The 18,049-nt window shown below is 38.4% G+C and overlaps 2 protein-coding genes across 2 annotated transcripts; both read right to left on the reverse strand.

The window, feature by feature from the left end:
- Positions 1-609: 609 nt before the first annotated feature.
- LOC117905329 (fatty alcohol:caffeoyl-CoA acyltransferase) lies at positions 610-3,413 on the reverse strand. Its single transcript, XM_034818240.1, has 2 exons — positions 2,687-3,413; positions 610-1,737 (listed from the first exon to the last, which is right to left on the reverse strand). The coding sequence occupies exons 1-2, from the start codon at positions 3,113-3,115 to the stop codon at positions 814-816; spliced, it is 1,353 nt and encodes a 450-aa protein (XP_034674131.1). The 5' UTR covers positions 3,116-3,413; the 3' UTR covers positions 610-813.
- Positions 3,414-7,775: 4,362 nt separating this feature from the next.
- On the reverse strand, positions 7,776-17,920 carry LOC117906968 (AP-4 complex subunit mu). Its single transcript, XM_034820266.1, has 13 exons — positions 17,779-17,920; positions 17,108-17,202; positions 16,476-16,679; positions 15,681-15,797; positions 15,452-15,580; positions 14,435-14,561; positions 13,763-13,866; positions 13,549-13,653; positions 13,368-13,462; positions 9,041-9,128; positions 8,790-8,850; positions 8,633-8,706; positions 7,776-8,181 (listed from the first exon to the last, which is right to left on the reverse strand). Exons 1-13 carry the CDS (start codon positions 17,834-17,836, stop codon positions 8,083-8,085), a joined length of 1,356 nt encoding a protein of 451 aa, XP_034676157.1. The 5' UTR covers positions 17,837-17,920; the 3' UTR covers positions 7,776-8,082.
- Positions 17,921-18,049: the final 129 nt, after the last annotated feature.

Below are 18,049 nucleotides of genomic sequence, written 5' to 3' on the forward strand. Positions count from 1 at the left end.
TTATAGTTTTCAACACTTAATGGCCAGTGCTAGCTTATATACGTATATGTGTTTTAAAGTGTAGACCATTTCATACTCCTTATAGGATTGAGTTTGGATTGTTTTTTGGGGTATATAGTATATACCCTCCTCCAATAAGGCCTAATTTCTGATTATTAATGTCTCACCAATGCCATGAAAAGAAGATGGGTCGCATCAAGAGATGCAATTTGAATTTCGATGGGTAATAAACTAATGAATGTGGTGGCATGCCATGGCTTCTAAGTGTGATTATATTTACTTCATTGATGATCATGCCATTCACTTCTGAGGGAATGAAAATGAGCTAGCTGCTTTTCAGTTTTCACTGGTATGGTGGGGCTTTGGTTGATAAAACAGAAGAGGGGAGCGGAGGGGAGGATGGTGAAATGAGGTGAAGCAGAAAGATTTTGTAGGGAACATGATCCTTGATATTGGTACGTGACATTCTTTAATGGGATGCCAACCAAGCAAAGCCTGCAAAAGCGAGTGTTACAAAGCAAGGACGTACGTAATTCTAAATATTTCTGAAGAAAATTGTAATAATATCCCAATGCTGCCGCTCAGCTAGCTCCTGCCGGACAAGCTTCAGAACAAAATGGAAAATACAGCCTTTGAACAGGAAAGAAGTTGGCATTCAGATATGATTAGTCTCTTATATTGCTCCTCAACACTAGAATTACAGTGAGTTAACGGCTCCCCATTACCAACTTCCATTAATGTTTATTAGGTGGGAGAGATCAAATTTAACAAGAAAATGAAAAAGGAAAAACTTAGTCGATCCTCCTTCAAACTTCAAATCATCAACCCATTATCTTCCCCTTCATAACCATTACCAACGTCATAATCATCTCTATCCGACAAATCCTTCATGTAATACTCGAATTTGTCGACCGCGCATTCAGGCATCGAGAGCAGCACTCTGGTGGCATCAAAATCACCAATGACGGGCAAAAATAAGCAGTAAATATCACTGAGAAGAGGACCCATTTGCAGTGGCTTTCCTTCTCCAAAGTCCAAATCCTCTAGCCCTAACTTCGACCATTGTGATATCACCAAAGTCGCCGATAGGTCTGTTTTCACTGTTTTGTCCTCCAGCAAATCGATCATGGACTTCACGTTATCATCGGTTAGAGCTGATTTAGCCTGCTGCACCAGCTTCACCCCACTGTGCAAGTTACCACTCACCACCTCCTTCACCGTCGACTCCGCACATCCTAGCACGAACCCATTTCCGTAATACCCCTGTGGAATTTCTGGCTTTAATCTTTTTCTGACGTTCACAGAGAAAAGGAGCTTGACATGGAGTGAAGGGGACAGGTCCAGAGCTTTAACCCACGACCGCCACGTGTGAGATGCCAGGGCTTCAAAGGTGGTGCATTTTAGCGATGGGGTGCAATGCCTCTTCAGCTCCAGGATATGAGACGGGGTGAAGGTTAAAGAGGTGGGGACGAGCGGCTGTGACTGCAGGTACTGGTTCAGGTTCAGGTCCTTGCCGGGGGCAATCCTCGTAAATCCTGGATGATCAAAGGGGATCTGTGGCGGATTTCTCGGTTTCAACACGTGGCGGCTGTGGAACGGCGCGATTGGTAGGTCCCCGTTGGGCTTGGCGGTGATGTGGGCCCACGCGTGAAGAAACTGGGAGGTGCCGATGCCGTCGCAGAGGCAGTGATTGATGGCGGTGCAGAGGATCATCCCTCCGCAGCGGAGACTGGTCACCTGCAAGCCCCAAAACGGAAGGGCAAAGAAGGTAAATGGAGTCAGGCGAAGGAGGGTATTTAGGTCATTAGGGGCAAAGCTCACCAACCGAGCACAGTGAAAGGAACGAAACGGGGGAGGGGCAGTAACAGCAGAGAAATTGTAGGGTCACCCACTTCTGCCTCATTTTCTCATTAGAGAGATGGGACTAGGTGGAGGGCATACACTTGGTATATCTCACTCACACCACACCCTTTTGTGGCTTCATCTCCTCCACTATTTATCTTTACTTTTTTCATTTTTTTTTTGGGCTTTCGGAGTCAACAAAAAGGAAATAAAAAATAAAAAAATAAAAATCAGAGCATATTAACCTAACTCGTAAGTTGTAACTTCACATGAAAAATAATAATAATAATAATTAAAAAGAATTAAAAAATTTGGCGCCAGCAGGTCTTGTAATCAAGAAAAATAAAAAATAAAAAATAAAGGGTAGTTGAAGACGAGGTCGTTTTTTGATTGAAAATTTGAAATGGAGAAGAATGGTTGGGTGGTGGAATTGAAAAAGAAAATGAAGGAAAATGAAGGGATGGGGAAAGGGAAAAAGGGAAGAAATTTGAGTCCATGATTGGAAATGTCACTGAGCCCGCATGCCAATATGATTCATTTTTTAAGAGTTCATATATTTTTAGTAATAAACTGATGCTAAAAACAAAAACTCTATAACAGTGGCAATCAAGAGTCTCATATTGATTTTGTTTTATTCGTCAAGAAAGAAAGCCATGTCCAAGTTTGAAAAACATATATAGTGATATCCGGGTTTCATGGAGGGAGGGAAAGAAAATGAAAGAACAAGAAATATTAAACAAAAGAAAAAGAACAAGAAGAGGAATTAATTATTAACAAAGAAAGGCCATGGAAGAAGAGAAAAGAGAAGGAAGGAAAAAAATAGTTGTCGAGTCTGAAATCAGACCTGAACTATGAGAGGAGGAATATCCAAGAAGCTGTGAGCTTCTATCCTATACAAGAGCTTTCTCCAAGACCTGTTTGGCCTGCTGGAAACTTCGAGGAAGTCATCGGCAGTGCAATCCATGAAAGCTTCAGCAAACACAGCACCTTCTCCATTGCAATCAATCTCAAGCTTCTGCTCGTCTTCTGAGCTTGTCCTCAACCTCCCAGCCAATGGATAGTAATCCACTAGAACCCTGGAAAGAGAATACTTCAACGCATCTAAGCTGGTGGATTTTCTGAAAAGGTAGAGATATTTAATGGAGAATCTGAGGAACTTCTGATCATCGAGGTTGGAGAGATAAAGAGAATGCTTGGGAGTTGGGCGGCTTGGAGAGATTAAGATAGGCTGGTTTTGATAGAAACAGTCAGGAAGGTCTGAAGATCTGGGCATATTTGGAGCTGGCTAGGAAGAAGAAGAAGATGAGGACGATGATGAGAAGAAAAAAAAAACAAAGAAGAAGAAGAGAAAGAGAGAGAAGGGAGCTGATTGAGAGAGAAGACGAGAGGAGAGAAGAGCTTTGTAGACAGAGAAACAAGAGGGTCAGTTGAAGATCTATGGGGTGGATATGATGATGTACGATCAGATTCCTATCGATAGTTAAGGCTAGGAAGAGGGCGTCCTCATGGTGCGTCCTACTTGTGTGATTAATATATATACACACATATATTATTCACCATTTCTATATATATGTGTCAGTTCCATTTCTTCCCACCCACGTGTATCTCAATTCTCTCAGTCCCCCAATTAAATTACAAAGACATTTTAGAATCTATACCCATTACAGAAGCTTTCGACATAGGAAGCTCAGCAGTAAGCAGCCCCCACCCCCCCATTCCTTCCACACCCCTAGTTCTATTCTTCTCAATGTATTAATCTATTCTATTTACAGAGTTGAGGATAATTTTTGAGCGGAAAGCATGGGCGGCCCCCCATATATGAAGGGAGTGGAAGTTGGATGAGGAAGCCACCACGCGTCCAATTGCATAAAGGAAACAGATGGACATCATAGGCCACATCACAAAAGAAGAAAACCAAGTGAGAGGCATGAATCTTTAGTGAAAAGACTGCACGCCAGCGTTGCATATTGGTGGTGGTGGCCGACGCCCACTCAAGCCCTACGCCCCTACCTGCTGTCACCGAACCCCCTCATCCGATTGATACCGATTTCAAATCAAATTTGAGGAATTAGACCATATGGCCTATCAGAAGGGACTGTATGGGAGTTAGGTTTCAAGTATATAGAGAAAGAACCAATTGGGAATTCAATAATGAAGTGTGGGGGTGAACCAGCAGGCATGGCAGGGCCCGAAGTTCGAAGGATGAGTGAACTTCACATGATTGTGGTTGTGTTGGCCGTACGTACAAGCAGGCCAGACAACATTCCAAAAGGGTGCTTTGATTTTCTCAAGCACATTCTCTCTATGACAATTCAAATAAAACAATTCATTGTTTTGGTCTCTTTTTTCGTATCATCAGATGATGTAATGGACCTCAAGTGTTTTGCTCTCGGCAGGCTGTTTGTGCACGTAACCCATTTCCCACCCTCTAAATGATCACTCGATCACCCCACCTTTTAACCTCAAATCAACACAAAACCAAGTTTCCTGTATATTCGAATTGTGCTCCCCGTATGTCCCCTGTTGTTGCAAGACTGTCCCATTATTATAAAGGTGGGAAAATATTTTTTGGGGTTATCCAGAGGTCTGTCAAGCCAATTACTTATTTATGTGCCCCTATGGAAGTAGGAAGTTTTTGGTGCAAAATTTTGTTTTATCATCATCCCATCTTCCACTACTATGAAATCTACCATATATAAGACTTTGGAGTAGGGTAAGGTAGGGGTATAAGATACGGGACACTTGCAAGCAACCTTTTTCTCAATTATCACATGTGCAGTGGGGGAACGGAACATGTTACAAATTTTGTTCCAATGTCTTGAACATAATACATGAACAGAAAATATATATATACAAATATAGTTCCGAATTCAATGAATTGCCTCAAAAGAAAAGGACCAATATGCTGTTGAATCTGGGGATGAAGCCCATGTGGGCTAGGGTTGCTCCAAACCGCCATAGTCAAAGGTTCTTTTCGTAGGTGACCTTTCTAGTAAGAATATGAAGATATTTTTTGAGTGGAAAGTTTGACCAGATGCATGTCCTGCTCATCAGCTTCTCTCTGGGGCTAACCTGTAATAATTTGATTATGATATCTTTGTGGCATCCCCCCACAGTACCCCATCTTTTGTCCTGCTCCCTTTTGAAATTGTATCCATCGGTTTCCGATCCATTCTAAAACTAAGAGCTTCTTATGACTCTAAAATATGGCTACAGGATTAAGAGGAATCTATATACATAAGGTTAAAAAAATCTTTTTTTGCCCAACACAAGATATTACAAAAATAAATGGGATATCATAGAAATGAATAATAATTCAAAGGAGAGGTGGTAATAAGAGTAAGAGGAGCGGAAAGAGACCAATGGTAGCAGCCATGATCCATGAAAGGCACAAGGCATGCAGAGTTGAAGATGAGAAGTGGCTCCTGTTTGGGGGTTGGGAGACTGCATTATAAGGTGACAATGTGGCACTATGATGTTCACCACATGTTGTGTCTGAGGAGGTGGACCTTTCATTTTCTTTATTTTCCCCTACAAGTCGTGAGCATCCATCCATGGAACAAATACCCCATTTAGAATTGGACCCAAAATTAGCAACCAAAACCCCTAATAGGTAGCCAATACTAAAATCCACACTAATATTTTTCTAACTTTTATGAGATGTGTAGAAGAAGAATCCTTCGAAAGAAAGGGAGCGAAGAACAAGTATATATTAATTAGATACGTAGAGAAGTCCTTTTAGAGTTAGAAAGAGCACCCTTGATGAGGAATTGGAATCCAATTGAAGAAGAAGACCCAATGGTAAGAAAGGAAAGGTAAATGAAAGCGTCGAGCTTTAGACATTTAAGGAAAAAGCAAAGAGATAATGCGGGAGGAGTCCAATCTTTTATTGAGGTTTGCTTTAGAACGACTCCACCACCTTTTAAGGCGTTAAGCATAGTTAAGTGCAGTATCGTCAATGGCTTCTCCAAACTTTGCAATAAAGTTCTTCTATCTATTCCTTGTCTTTATGGTTTGCTTAGACAAATCAAAGTAAAACAAGCTTTATGCTACTTAACCGATGGATTCAAATTCAAATCTTAGTTGATTGAAATGACTAAACACGATTCTCATTGTCGACACCAAATGGTCAACATAAAGCTACCACTGCAGTAAATAAAAAAATATTTGATACTAGAATCAAATTCCTAGATTTATGATGTGAGAGAAAGGAAAAGAAAGCGTAGGGTTTGAAGAACAAAGAATTTTGTTTAAAAAAAGAAGATAAAAACTTAGAAATAAAAAACAATTGGTGTCGACTTTCGGTTAAGAATAGTAGAATATCTTAATGGTACCTCCTTGATTTTCTATCAAGGCAAGACTGTTGGAATCTTGCTTTGCCTTTACCAAGGGTACCAACTGGAGGATCGGGCCATCTCTTGTTTCTTTCACAATTTTGAAGTATAGATAAAAATGGAATCAAGTTCCCGTGAAGCCTATTTCAAATTACAGGCATATATGCTATAATTCCCAGTGCAGAATTGTGGGTTAGGGGAGAGGTTTGGGTTGACTCTCAAACTAATATTCTTTTAGAATTGCCTTCAGCTGCTGTCCAGGGATGTACATATAAAACATAAACTACTGCACTATTGGAGTTTGATCCTCCATTTTAGGTTTTGCCGACTGTGGCATGCTTTGAGTGATGGGACTAACAATAATTTTAGTCCTTTATAGGAATTCAGGAGATAAGTGACCTGGAACTTCCAGGTCATTATCATCACCAGCCTACCCTAACTGATAATTCTGTGGTTCACATTGGAATCATCTCTTGTTCCCATTTGAGTCTGTGTCTTTTCACATGTCAGCTTTATGAATAGTGAACATAATGCCATTTCTGGAAGGTCAGTGACGCACAAATTCTCGGCTGATTAACCACACTTTCAAAGTAAATGGCCTAAAGCCCCCAATTAAGGTCTCAGGAGGAATTATCCATTTCATTTTTGAAGCCTGTTGAAGCCTATCCTTGGTATGAAGAAAGAAGAATTAGGCTGGGTTGGAGAAAGGAAAAAGGAGAGTGATCGCCTCCTTAAAATTGGCCTCGTGTGGTGAAATTTGAACTCGATAGTGTCCCAGAAGACAGACTCATTGCCCAGTAATGGACAAAAAGGAAAGAAATAAGGGATCTCCAATTTCGAGCCCGTCTTATCTTCGTGCATGTTCACAAGTCCTTATGCCTGATGCGTGCAGGGGATTCGTCCTTCAGGCCCTCACCAACCCCAAACCTTCTTCCTCGTCCGGTTCTCTCAGTACCTAGAAAAATTCTTATAAATCATTGATTCATCTAGTGTTTAAGATATATGATTCATTTACAAATTTACATCAAAAAAATTTTATGTTTAAAAATTTATAGCTCCAATGTCACATTCAGTAAAGATTTATAATACATGTATAGGGTGTACTCAATGTGTCCATGCCTGCTCCACAAATGTATTAGAAATGATATCTTACAACGGATGTAAAGCTAAGCAAATTGCTTTTGCTCCAAGGAATTTGTAAATGAATCACATACTGCTTTTGGAGACCTAGACCCCCAGGTTCTCAATATGCCACCATTCCATCTGCTGAGACACCCACTGAATTGTTTAATAAATTTAAACTAATGAGAGAGTCGAAAGCGATATAGCATTAAGCCTTGCTCCATGGATAAGCTTCTAGGTTCTTTTGTTTGCTTGAGAGAGGGAAACCAGTTTAGCTTAGAAGCACATACAGTTGCTGATATTTCGACCTACATAACTCCAAGTCTCCAATTGACAACCATTTTTAACATTCAGCATAGCATATCAAACTTTTAGAGACCAAGACTATTACATATACCTGATCTGCAAGATGGCTGCATATCAATCAACCAAGCCAAAAAAATGGCCCAATTTTCCTAGCAATGACACTTAAAAAAGGAACAAATTAGCTTGTTTACAAGTTCCAACCACAAGTCAGTTAAAACTTAAAAGTAATGATCCACATGTGAGGTTCATCCCATTTCATTTATCTGAAATACAAGAAATCTTGGGAAGGTTCACTTACTGTAGAACTGCACTAAGAAAAAGAAAGGTGAAAACTTGGGTAACCAGGCGAATGAAGATTAAATAGCAAATGATACACAGTCATGCCTTACTTTTAGCAGTAATTTTTTGATTCATTTGATCTTAAACACAACAGTAGGACAGGGAAAGGAGCGAGAAAAATGGGGAAAAAAGCTTCTTATCATAACCGGGCAACATAGGAATTTGATTGTGTGACGTATCTCACCCATCGATATGGATTGTAGGCCTTGGACTTCTTCGATATCTGCAAATACTTTACCTGCAACACGAAACATTAAAAAAAAAAATTGGGTGTTTGTAAAGGAGATCTAAAAAGGCACAAGAACAAATGGCAGGTGTTTTTTTTTGGCTAAAAGTTGCTCAGCTTAAATTCTTGCTAATTTTTATTTTCTGTCTCATGAGATACAAGTGCACCCAAGTGTACCCACCGGCTTGTGGTCATAACAAAGCATCACCATCAAACTAGTGAAAGAGGTTCAAAGCAATGAAACCTGTAACATTCCTATGGGCAGTGGCACCTGGATTCCATTGGAATTCCGGTACATCCATCAAAAAGAATGATTCTATTCTTTATCCAGGATTTTTTTAATCTTTAATTCTTAACTTCAACAATGCAGACAGTTATTTTTTATCAGTCATCTTTGAGTTTATTACAATAACGGTAGGAAGATGTCTGTGGGGGCCTTAGTAAACTCAAGGTAACATCTTACCTGAAGTCTTGAAGCATTGTACATTGGTATTGTGAAGGTCATGCTAACAGGTCCAGCTTCCCTTGTGATATTTCCTGTGTTGAGAAGTGGATGCCAATAACATTAATCACAATATTAAAACTAAATTAATCATGTAAAAACTAAGGAAATCCCATACCATGCAATTCCTGTGAAAATGTCAGCTTTGCACGTAGAGTATGCTCAGATCCACCTACAATCTATAGAAGTATCGCAGCTATTAATAACTGTTTGTGGGGTGAACTAATACCTACACATAATTGCTCAGCTGAAAAGAGAAAGCTTGCCAGAAATCAAACTGAACACTAGTGTAAATTCTCAGGATGAAGAGTGAAAAAAATATAGAATAGAATCAGAAAAAAGGTGGAGGAAATGAGCATTAATTCTTGCCTTCTTTAGACCCCATTCTAGTCTCTTATTTGCTTCCTTAAAATCGGTTGTGTTTCCAACAGCCCCAGGCTCCAACTCAAAACTAACTCTGAAAATTTTAAATGCAGACATGATAATCAGTAACAATGATAACATAGCATAATATTGAATTGTAATTCCTGTAAATGAGATTCTTAATCTCCTTTTTTTCAGTCATCGCTCCATGTTTTCATTCAGACAATCCAAACTGATATATGCAAGGTCATGCAATATTTCACAAAATCTTGCCAAAATTTAGGACTCTGCTAAAACACACTGTGCTGGGTTAGCAACTTCTCTCACATGCAAACTTCCCTGTATCTTCATCAAGTTCAAATAGCCTACCACTTCTGAAGCTACTCTTAAGTTTAAGCCAACCTTTAAAGTCTTTCATGAAATCATGATACAAGAAACTGTATAATACAAATAAAATTTCCACCTGGAATTTTCTCTATTAAGATCTATGCTACATAGAGACCCCACAAACTATGTGAAGTGCCACGTTGAACATGTGCCAACAGCCATGTTCAACAAAGAAAAAGAGAACAAGCCTCTAGTACCCACAGCACCCAACACCCAAGACCCAACTTTTTTCTTTTTTTCTTTTTGAGAGGCAAAACAAAGAGATATATTAAAAGCGCCTGAAAAGGAGCACAACAAAGTACACAAGATGCATGAAAAATGCTCCGACAAGCAAAAAGGAAGAGTGCAAACAAAACCAACTGCCCTCTCCTTAGTTGAAACTCGACTAATCTGCAAAGCCAATCACGAACATAGAATAGAAAAAACGTCTATGTAAACTCTAGCCCAATCCAAAAAAAAAAACACATAAATGAAGATTTGATTGCTTGTTCCTACTGTTCTGCATCTTTGAAAACCCTCTTGTTTCTTTCTTTCCATAAGATCCAAAACAAGCATAGAAGAACAGCTCTCCAAGCTGTTCCACTTCTTCCCCACATAAGAGTCATACCAACTCAGGAGAGTTCCCCTTACAAAGGAGTGCAACACCCAGACCACTCCAAACAGACACAGGATTCTCGCTTTGGAATGATGGACAGCATATGATTAAGTCTGACTCTTCTACCCTTTACACATTGTAATATTTATTCGGAATATTCCAACCCTTCTTTTTAAGTTGATCAAGTGTTAAAATCTCTCCACAAACAGCTTCTCAAATAAAGCAACACACCTTCGTTGGCACTCATGGATTCCAAACTATACTTGCAGGGAAAGACTCACTACTTCCCTGGGCTAAGGAAGCATGGTAGGATTTAGCAATAAACTTGCCACTCTTGGATTTCTTCCATCCCAAGCTGTCCTCATCATCCCTTCTAATTAAGCTTGATTACAATCTCTGAACAAAGGCTTCCACTCCTTCCAATTCCTAATCATAGAACTATTCAAAAGTGAGGACTCCTATGGCCTTTCTCTCTAACCTGCTCCCACATCTTTACTACGAGTCTTTCGCAACAGCTATAGAAAATAACATTGGTAAGAACTCTTCCAAGGAACTTTCACCACCACCATCTATCATTCTAGAATTTTACCTTTTATTATTACCCACATAGAAACAAGTTTTGCTTCTAAAGGCCTCCCACCTGAATTTGATAACCTGCCACAAACCCACCCCATAGACATCCTCACTGCCCTTGAACACCAACCTCCCTTAACAACTCCAAACTTTCTGATTATGATCAGTTTCTAAAGGGTCTCCCTTTTAATAGCGAATCTCTAACTTCTTTTTCCAAGTAGAGCCTTGTTGAGTGTATGAACATTTTTTATGCCAAGACCTCCATTCTTCTTGTCCAAACAAATAGTATACCGATTAACCAGATGAAGCTTTTTTCTCAAGGGCTACTCCACCCCAAAGGAAATCTCACTGGATTTGCTCTAATCTCAAGCTCACCCTTCTAGAAATGGAAAAAAGAGACATAAAATAAATAAGCAAGTTTGACAGCATGCTCTTGATCAAGGGAAGTCTCCCTCATTTTGAAATGTATTGCCTCTTTCATAAGGCAAGCTATCTCTTAAATTTCTCCTCCACCAATTCCCACGCCCTCACAAATTTGTGGGGAGCTCCCTGAGAAAAATACCAAATATTGGTGGGTAGATTCCCTTCCATGCGGCCCAACACCAAAGCTAGACCCTTCACATTTAAGTGAGATATTGTTTCAAACCAAATAAGGGCCCAACTTAAATGCTCCAGATGGTCTTGATTGGCGTTGTAGAAAACTCTAGGTATTGTTAGCAAACAACAAATGAGACACATCTATCCCCTTCTCTCGTCTTCCTCAGAATCCTACTGAGAGCCTCAATTGCTAATATAAAAAGGTAAGTAGCATGGTTATTAATTAACCATGATATCTAGATCCTTCAATTTGGCTCAGTGTACCAATGTTGACACAACATGATATAGGCGTGGCTATGAGATCATTGTCAAACACTCCTATCTCAGTCTAGGTGCAATTTTTTTATTGTTTTCAATAAAATCCTTTTGTTTGTTCAACTTTCTTAGTAACAATTAGATTAGAAAAAAAGAAGAATTAGCCGAAAAGTGATTTTTTATAAGAATATTTAGGTATAAAAGGAAAAAAAGAAATTAAAGGAAAAATATGGGAGCTTTTATAAAGGATATCTTTTTATATATATATAGGTAAACACATAGAAAACTTTATATATATATATATATAAAAGGACGCCCAAAGACCAATCTAAAGCATACAAGAAGTATACAATAAGCGCCTAAAGGCAAGAACAAAAAGGAAAAGGAGATACAAAAAATCTCACTAGCCCTCATCTAGAACCCAACCAATCAAAAAGGTTGATCAAAGGTAAAGGTCCCTCATCTATAAACAACTTAGTCCAAGACCAAAAATTACATACAAATAATTTTTCATTCTTTGACTAGAAAGCTCATCGTTTTCAAAAGCAATCTTGTTTCTTTCCTTCCAAACCAACCAAAAAAGGCATAATGGAGCTATCATCCAAACCTTTCCACTCTTCTTGTCCACAAATGAACCATGCCAACCAAGGACGGTATCTCTAACTGAAAACAGAAGGACCCTCATCACACCAAATAACGCAAATAATAACTCCCACAAAACCCTAACCTTGGTACAATGGATTAGAATATGATTAATAGACTCCTCTTCAACACAACAAAGGAAACATCTATTAGCCATGGGCCACCCTCTCCCTTTTTAGTTGATCCAAGATTAAAACCTTACCCCACGAAGCTTCCCAAGCAAAAAAAACCCACCTTAGTAGGAACACAAGGGCTCCAAATGACGCTCATTGGAAACAGTATTGCACTTCTAAGTTCAAGAGCACACTATAAAGGGACTTAACAAAAAATTTCCCGTCCTTAGTTTTTTTTCATAGCATCCTATCTTCCATATTGATAACTAGCCTCTTTCCTTGTATTGTCAAAAGGAACCTCTCCACCACCTCCACCTCCCAATCATTAAAGACCTAGAGAATTGAGGATTCCCCCTACTCACTTGTAGAGTCCCAAAATTCCTAATTGTTTTTTCTTTTATTATGTCGTATCCTAGTATCCATGCCCCTTTTTTGGATATTTTTTAGCCGAGTTCCTATATTCTAAAATTTGAGTTGTAAAATATCAAACACCTAGACACATACAGGCATCCAACACTCATACCCAACCCCATGTAACATAGGTTATTAAAATTGTACAATACTTGATACGTATTGTGTGATACATATCAGCTCGAATTGCAATAGACACATTCAATATAGTGTATCAGAAAACACACTATCAGTTAATACACCAGAAGTGTCGTTCCGATATGGCTCACAACAATACAAGGAATTCATGTCAAAATTCTCTGATGGACTATCATCTATTGATCAAAAGTTGAAAAGTAAATAAAAAACAAGAGTTCAATAAAAGTGTGATACATATCAGCTCGAATTGCAATAGACACATTCAATATAGTGTACCAAAAAAAATACTGTATCAGTCAATACACCAGAAGTCTCATTCTGATATGGCTCACAACAATACAAGGAATTCATGTCAAGATTCTCTGATGGACTATCATCTATTGATCAAAAGTGGAAAAGTAAATAAAAAAACAAGAGTTCAATAAAATGCTGTTTTGCTGAAATGAAATATGAAGTTTGTGTTCCAATGAATGCAATGCATCTTGTCCATTGAGCATATGAAACACAAGAGTACAATAAAATGCTTTCTTGCTGAAATTTAATAGAGGTCCAGATTCAAAGCTATGCAATGTATCTTGTCCATTCAACCTTACAAAATAGAAAAAGTATTAACAGAACATACCTAGTTGTATATGGGGGCAGTGGCATTTGTACTTGAATTGTGTTTGCGGTAATGCTTGAGGGGAATTCAGCACGCACCTTAAGAATTACTTCAGCCTAGGACAGAACAAGCAAAATTTTCATACGAACCAGAACCAGAATTTTAATTGAGAATTTTGAAATCATGGAAGACAGGCACTCACCCGGAGAGCTCCTGCTTCTTCAATCAAAGCATTAATACGAAAGGGCGGCTTGAATTCCTGAGTCATACGGTAGTTCATTACTGGAAATTCACCATCTGGTGGGACCTGTCAAACAATGATGAGTGAAACTTGCATATTACTAATGGCAAAATAATGAAAGGGTTCTAAACATATGAAAAAACATTCAAGTTTACATTATCCTAGTTGCACTCACCAGGGTAAGCGTTCTGTCAATGTCAAAACTATCAAGATGCACAGATTCATGGAAATTACAGTCATCTAGTATAACTGTCCCGGATCCAGTTGAACTATTATAGTCTGTTGCAAACAGCAGCATAATGAGATCAGGCAAGTGAGACAAAATATTAGCAAATATAACAGAACATTTTTCATCAAAGAAAGCAGTTGAATCAGGAAATAGAAGTTAACACTCTAAAAAACATTGCAGAGCAAATGAGCATGTAAGAAAAAAAGGGCCATATGCATTTTGAACGGTGATGGATCATCCAACACTATCTTCATAGTCGAGTTAAAAGGTTTTGTAACTAGGAATCATTCAAGGTTTTCCCTTTTTAACTCTTTCTCAGGTAAATAAATTTTGGGGAAAGGAGAAAAATACAAAAACACAGGAGAAAACTGATGTTGTTCCTCAACAAGGAACATAGGCCATTCTGGCCGACCATTTTACCTCTTAACATAATCAACATTGGATCTTCATTACATTATTCTATCAGTCAAGATATTCTTAAATTTCACAGGGATGCACCATTTGCAACTTAAAATACTCCTACAAATCTACCATGTTTTTGGTTCCACATATGTGAGACAAATAACTTGAAAGCACCAAAAGTAGAAAATGTCATTTCTGCTAAGCCCTGAGAAATACCATAAATTGACCTTCCACCCCTCCCTATACTCAGCTCCTCATTGAGAGCAAGCCGAATTTCTGGATTGCCTGTAAGGTAACTCTTCATTTGAATGGTGCCATCAATCTCAGAAGTAAGTATATATCCCTGTATAAACAAGATTAAATTAAGGAAAAATAGTTTAACTCAGGAAAAGAGAAACTAAGGCAAGATGATGACCTAAAAAAGAGACGCATTGATATAAGAAGAATGTATAAATTGTATTAAAAGTATTATATCCACAGTCTGCATTCAAACAATCCATGATGGAAAGCTATTCTGGAATCTTACGGATGTCCATCAATGAGAGAAGTCAGAAAGTATCCATCTCTGGATTGAAGAAGCAAATTATCAGTCTCAAACCACAGGAACTAGTAGAAGATCACTCTTTTCTCTATATGCATTAGTTCAGGTGGGCGCATACCAGTCTAAAAGAAGGGTGTGACCTGTAAGCCAACAACTCCCATTACAGAGAAGTATTCCATTCAATCAATAAATTCTGAAGAAACAAAGTAACACAAACTTTGTCTGTTTTTGATGCCATATTCATCCACGGGATCAAGATGCAAATCCTTTTTCTTGTAGAAGTGCAGACTGTGTACTACCAGTGCACATGGGGTAGGACAGGCCACATACTCCATGCTTTTCTAATGGACAGGCACCCCTCCCTTAACTAGGGATTTTTCTACTGCCATGTCTAAAACAAGGAAGCCAAGATGGAAACTTACAATACTATATATTGGAATACATGAGATACTATAGGAAAAAAGATAGCAAAAAAATGAAACAACTGTGGTCCAAGAATACCCATCTGGCCAATCAGTCAACTGCTCCTACATTATTGTGACACTGATTGGATTCACTCTTAATTGCATCTGTTTGGGCTTTGGTAAATTTCTATAACTGAGTAGCACCAGATGTATAGCAAAACAGGGAAAGGAAGACGAGGAAAAAAAATAATCATAAAGTTGAACCAAATGAAGACATGAAATACTCACACTAGAACTAAATGTGACACTTATTTTCTCAATTATGTCCACAAAAATTTCTTCCCTCTTTCTACCACCAGGCTCATTTGCTACAACAGATTTTGTAACAGCTGTCCCTGGCATTCTTTTGGTTCCTTGCTGCAGAAATGCAAGTTTGAGCAGTCAACCACACATATATTCAGGTTGGCAACAAAAAATAAGATGCGACAACTATGTTATAGACCAAATAAATTTATACCATAAAAATGGAAGCAGGACCAAGGGTTGGTAATCGTGCAGCATCAACAACTATGGGCTCATTAAATACATATGATTTCAACACCTCAGTAGATGTTGTTTGCACATAACCAAAATCCTGGTACAACAAAGGAGGCAGGTGGTCAGACCACATACATGCAAGTAATGAAATCCAGATAACTTTTATTTTCTAGCAAAGATAATCAAGCTTGTGCTTTGAGATACTTGTAATACTTGGGCACAAATCTAAGATTTTGGGTACCACTACAAGATTCAGCACTGATGATACTTTTGTTTGTATATAACTGATGATGCTGTCCTGCAAATGCATTTATAATTTTTGATAGGCAAATAAGAAAGAGAAACAAAGTTTACAAAAAGGGAGTGGAATCCTACACATTTATTTCCTATTTTTAAACAGTTGGGGGTTGTTTGGTAGGGTGGTAAAGTTTGATAGGGCAAATAAGAAAAGGAAACTACAGAGGGAAAACCCTACAACAAACGAAATCTCAAACTAAAAAATGATAAAAGCTAAAGCCTATCTGAGTAATTCTTGTAGAAAACAATGCCATAATCGAAAATGATTCCTTGTAATTAAATAGGAAAAAATATCCAATACCAATAATTAATGAGACATAAGTTTAATGCTCAAAATAATTGGTTTGCATTTGTTTAATATGCTTAATTAATTCAATACAAGAATAGTTTGGTGCTTTGGCAAAGGCAAAACAGCAGCAAACCTCTTAAAAGCATTTCCGACAATGAAAGGCAGAAGAAGATGTGATAGCCTACTTACAATAACTTCATCCAGCAACTCATACACAAGAACAAAATTTTTCCGCAATGAATCTTCATTTAGAATGCCAAGGTAATCTTTGATGACACGTGCAATCCTTTGTAGAAGTTCCAGAACAAGAGAAGGTGACACATTAACTCTTGTGGTTGCAACAAATAACAATCCAGCAACCTTCACGTGAAAGTAGTTCACACCATCCACATTCTATTAACAAGAAACATAAAATGAACATCAGAATACATAAGACGAACAGAAAGTATCAGAATTCTTATAAGTTACTGATGCTGCACCAAAAATTGCCTTGATTGATCCATGAGAACATCACCAGCAAGAGAAAGCAATATGGGGCTTTATGGGAAAGCACATCCACGAAAACTTTGCTTTCCACAGAATGCAGTACCTGGAAGGAATCAGAGATTTCCAGGCAACAGCACTTTTTATTGCAGCATCAAGGATTGGTTAAGCATAAGCTTATAGCCTGATAGTAATGTCATAGTCTTGCTATCAAAAAACCAAATTACAGATTCAAATTGAAGGGAACTCTTCAAAGAAAATGCAAAGACTCTTCAATCCATATGCATCAACAAAAGTATAAGCATACTGCCTGTCAGTTCCGGAAAGAGAATACCTACAAAGACAGGTGGTGCATCCCCTTCTCCATCCTCCTTCCAAAACTTAACCTTCCGGAAAAATATCTCTGCACTTCCTTTAGGTACTTCCCCGCGATCTACATTAGAATATAAATATAAATGTAATGAATACAATAAACTGATAGGTGAAACTTCATCTATATGAAATTCTGGAGAATTTGGCATTCATAAGATCAACACTACAGAACTAATCTAAGCGTATACAACAAAAGGAAGGTATCAGATATACAACCAAGGAAAGCATCTGATACAGAAACCAGGATGATCTACAGAAATATGGGCAAAGAAGAATGAAGCTTCATACTGTATTAAGATCTTCCGAGAAGCAATTGCATTTATGATGCAGACGAAAAAGTATTGAGCCCTAATTGTATTGTTGTTCAATTGTGCTAGATCTTAATTCGCTTCTGGAGTTGATTACTCAGATCATCGAGGTGGGAACTGTAATAAATGTTCACACAACAGGAATTCTATTTCTTTCCGTTTGGTTTCTGATAAAACAAAGGAAAATAAACTGAAAAAAAAAATGATGCAGTGTTACCAGTCTCGGCCAAGTGCAAACATTTAAGCGTTCGCCCTAAATTATGAAAAAGATTAAGAAAAAAAATACTCCAACCAGATCCAAAATCAAACTTTGAGAAAAAGAGACTCACAGTCACGGAAGACGATGTTATCGCCTCTCTGCGAGAGCACGAAGAACTGGGAGATCATGGTTGCTAAAGTTTCTCGATCCGATCTTGTGTTCGCTCTGATGTTCTGTGGGTTTGAGGTTTTCGGTTTTCTACTTTGATGAACCTGAATCAAGAGGGTTCGGATTCTGTGTGAAGCTATCGTATCTCACACGGATGTCCAGCCTGTCGCTGAGCGCCACGTTGAGAAGAACAGGTGTCGACGCGCGAGGGAAATTTGTTTTGATGACGTGGC

This window comes from Vitis riparia, chromosome 18 (genome assembly GCF_004353265.1).
Source record: "Vitis riparia cultivar Riparia Gloire de Montpellier isolate 1030 chromosome 18, EGFV_Vit.rip_1.0, whole genome shotgun sequence".
Classification (NCBI taxonomy): domain Eukaryota; kingdom Viridiplantae; phylum Streptophyta; class Magnoliopsida; order Vitales; family Vitaceae; genus Vitis; species Vitis riparia.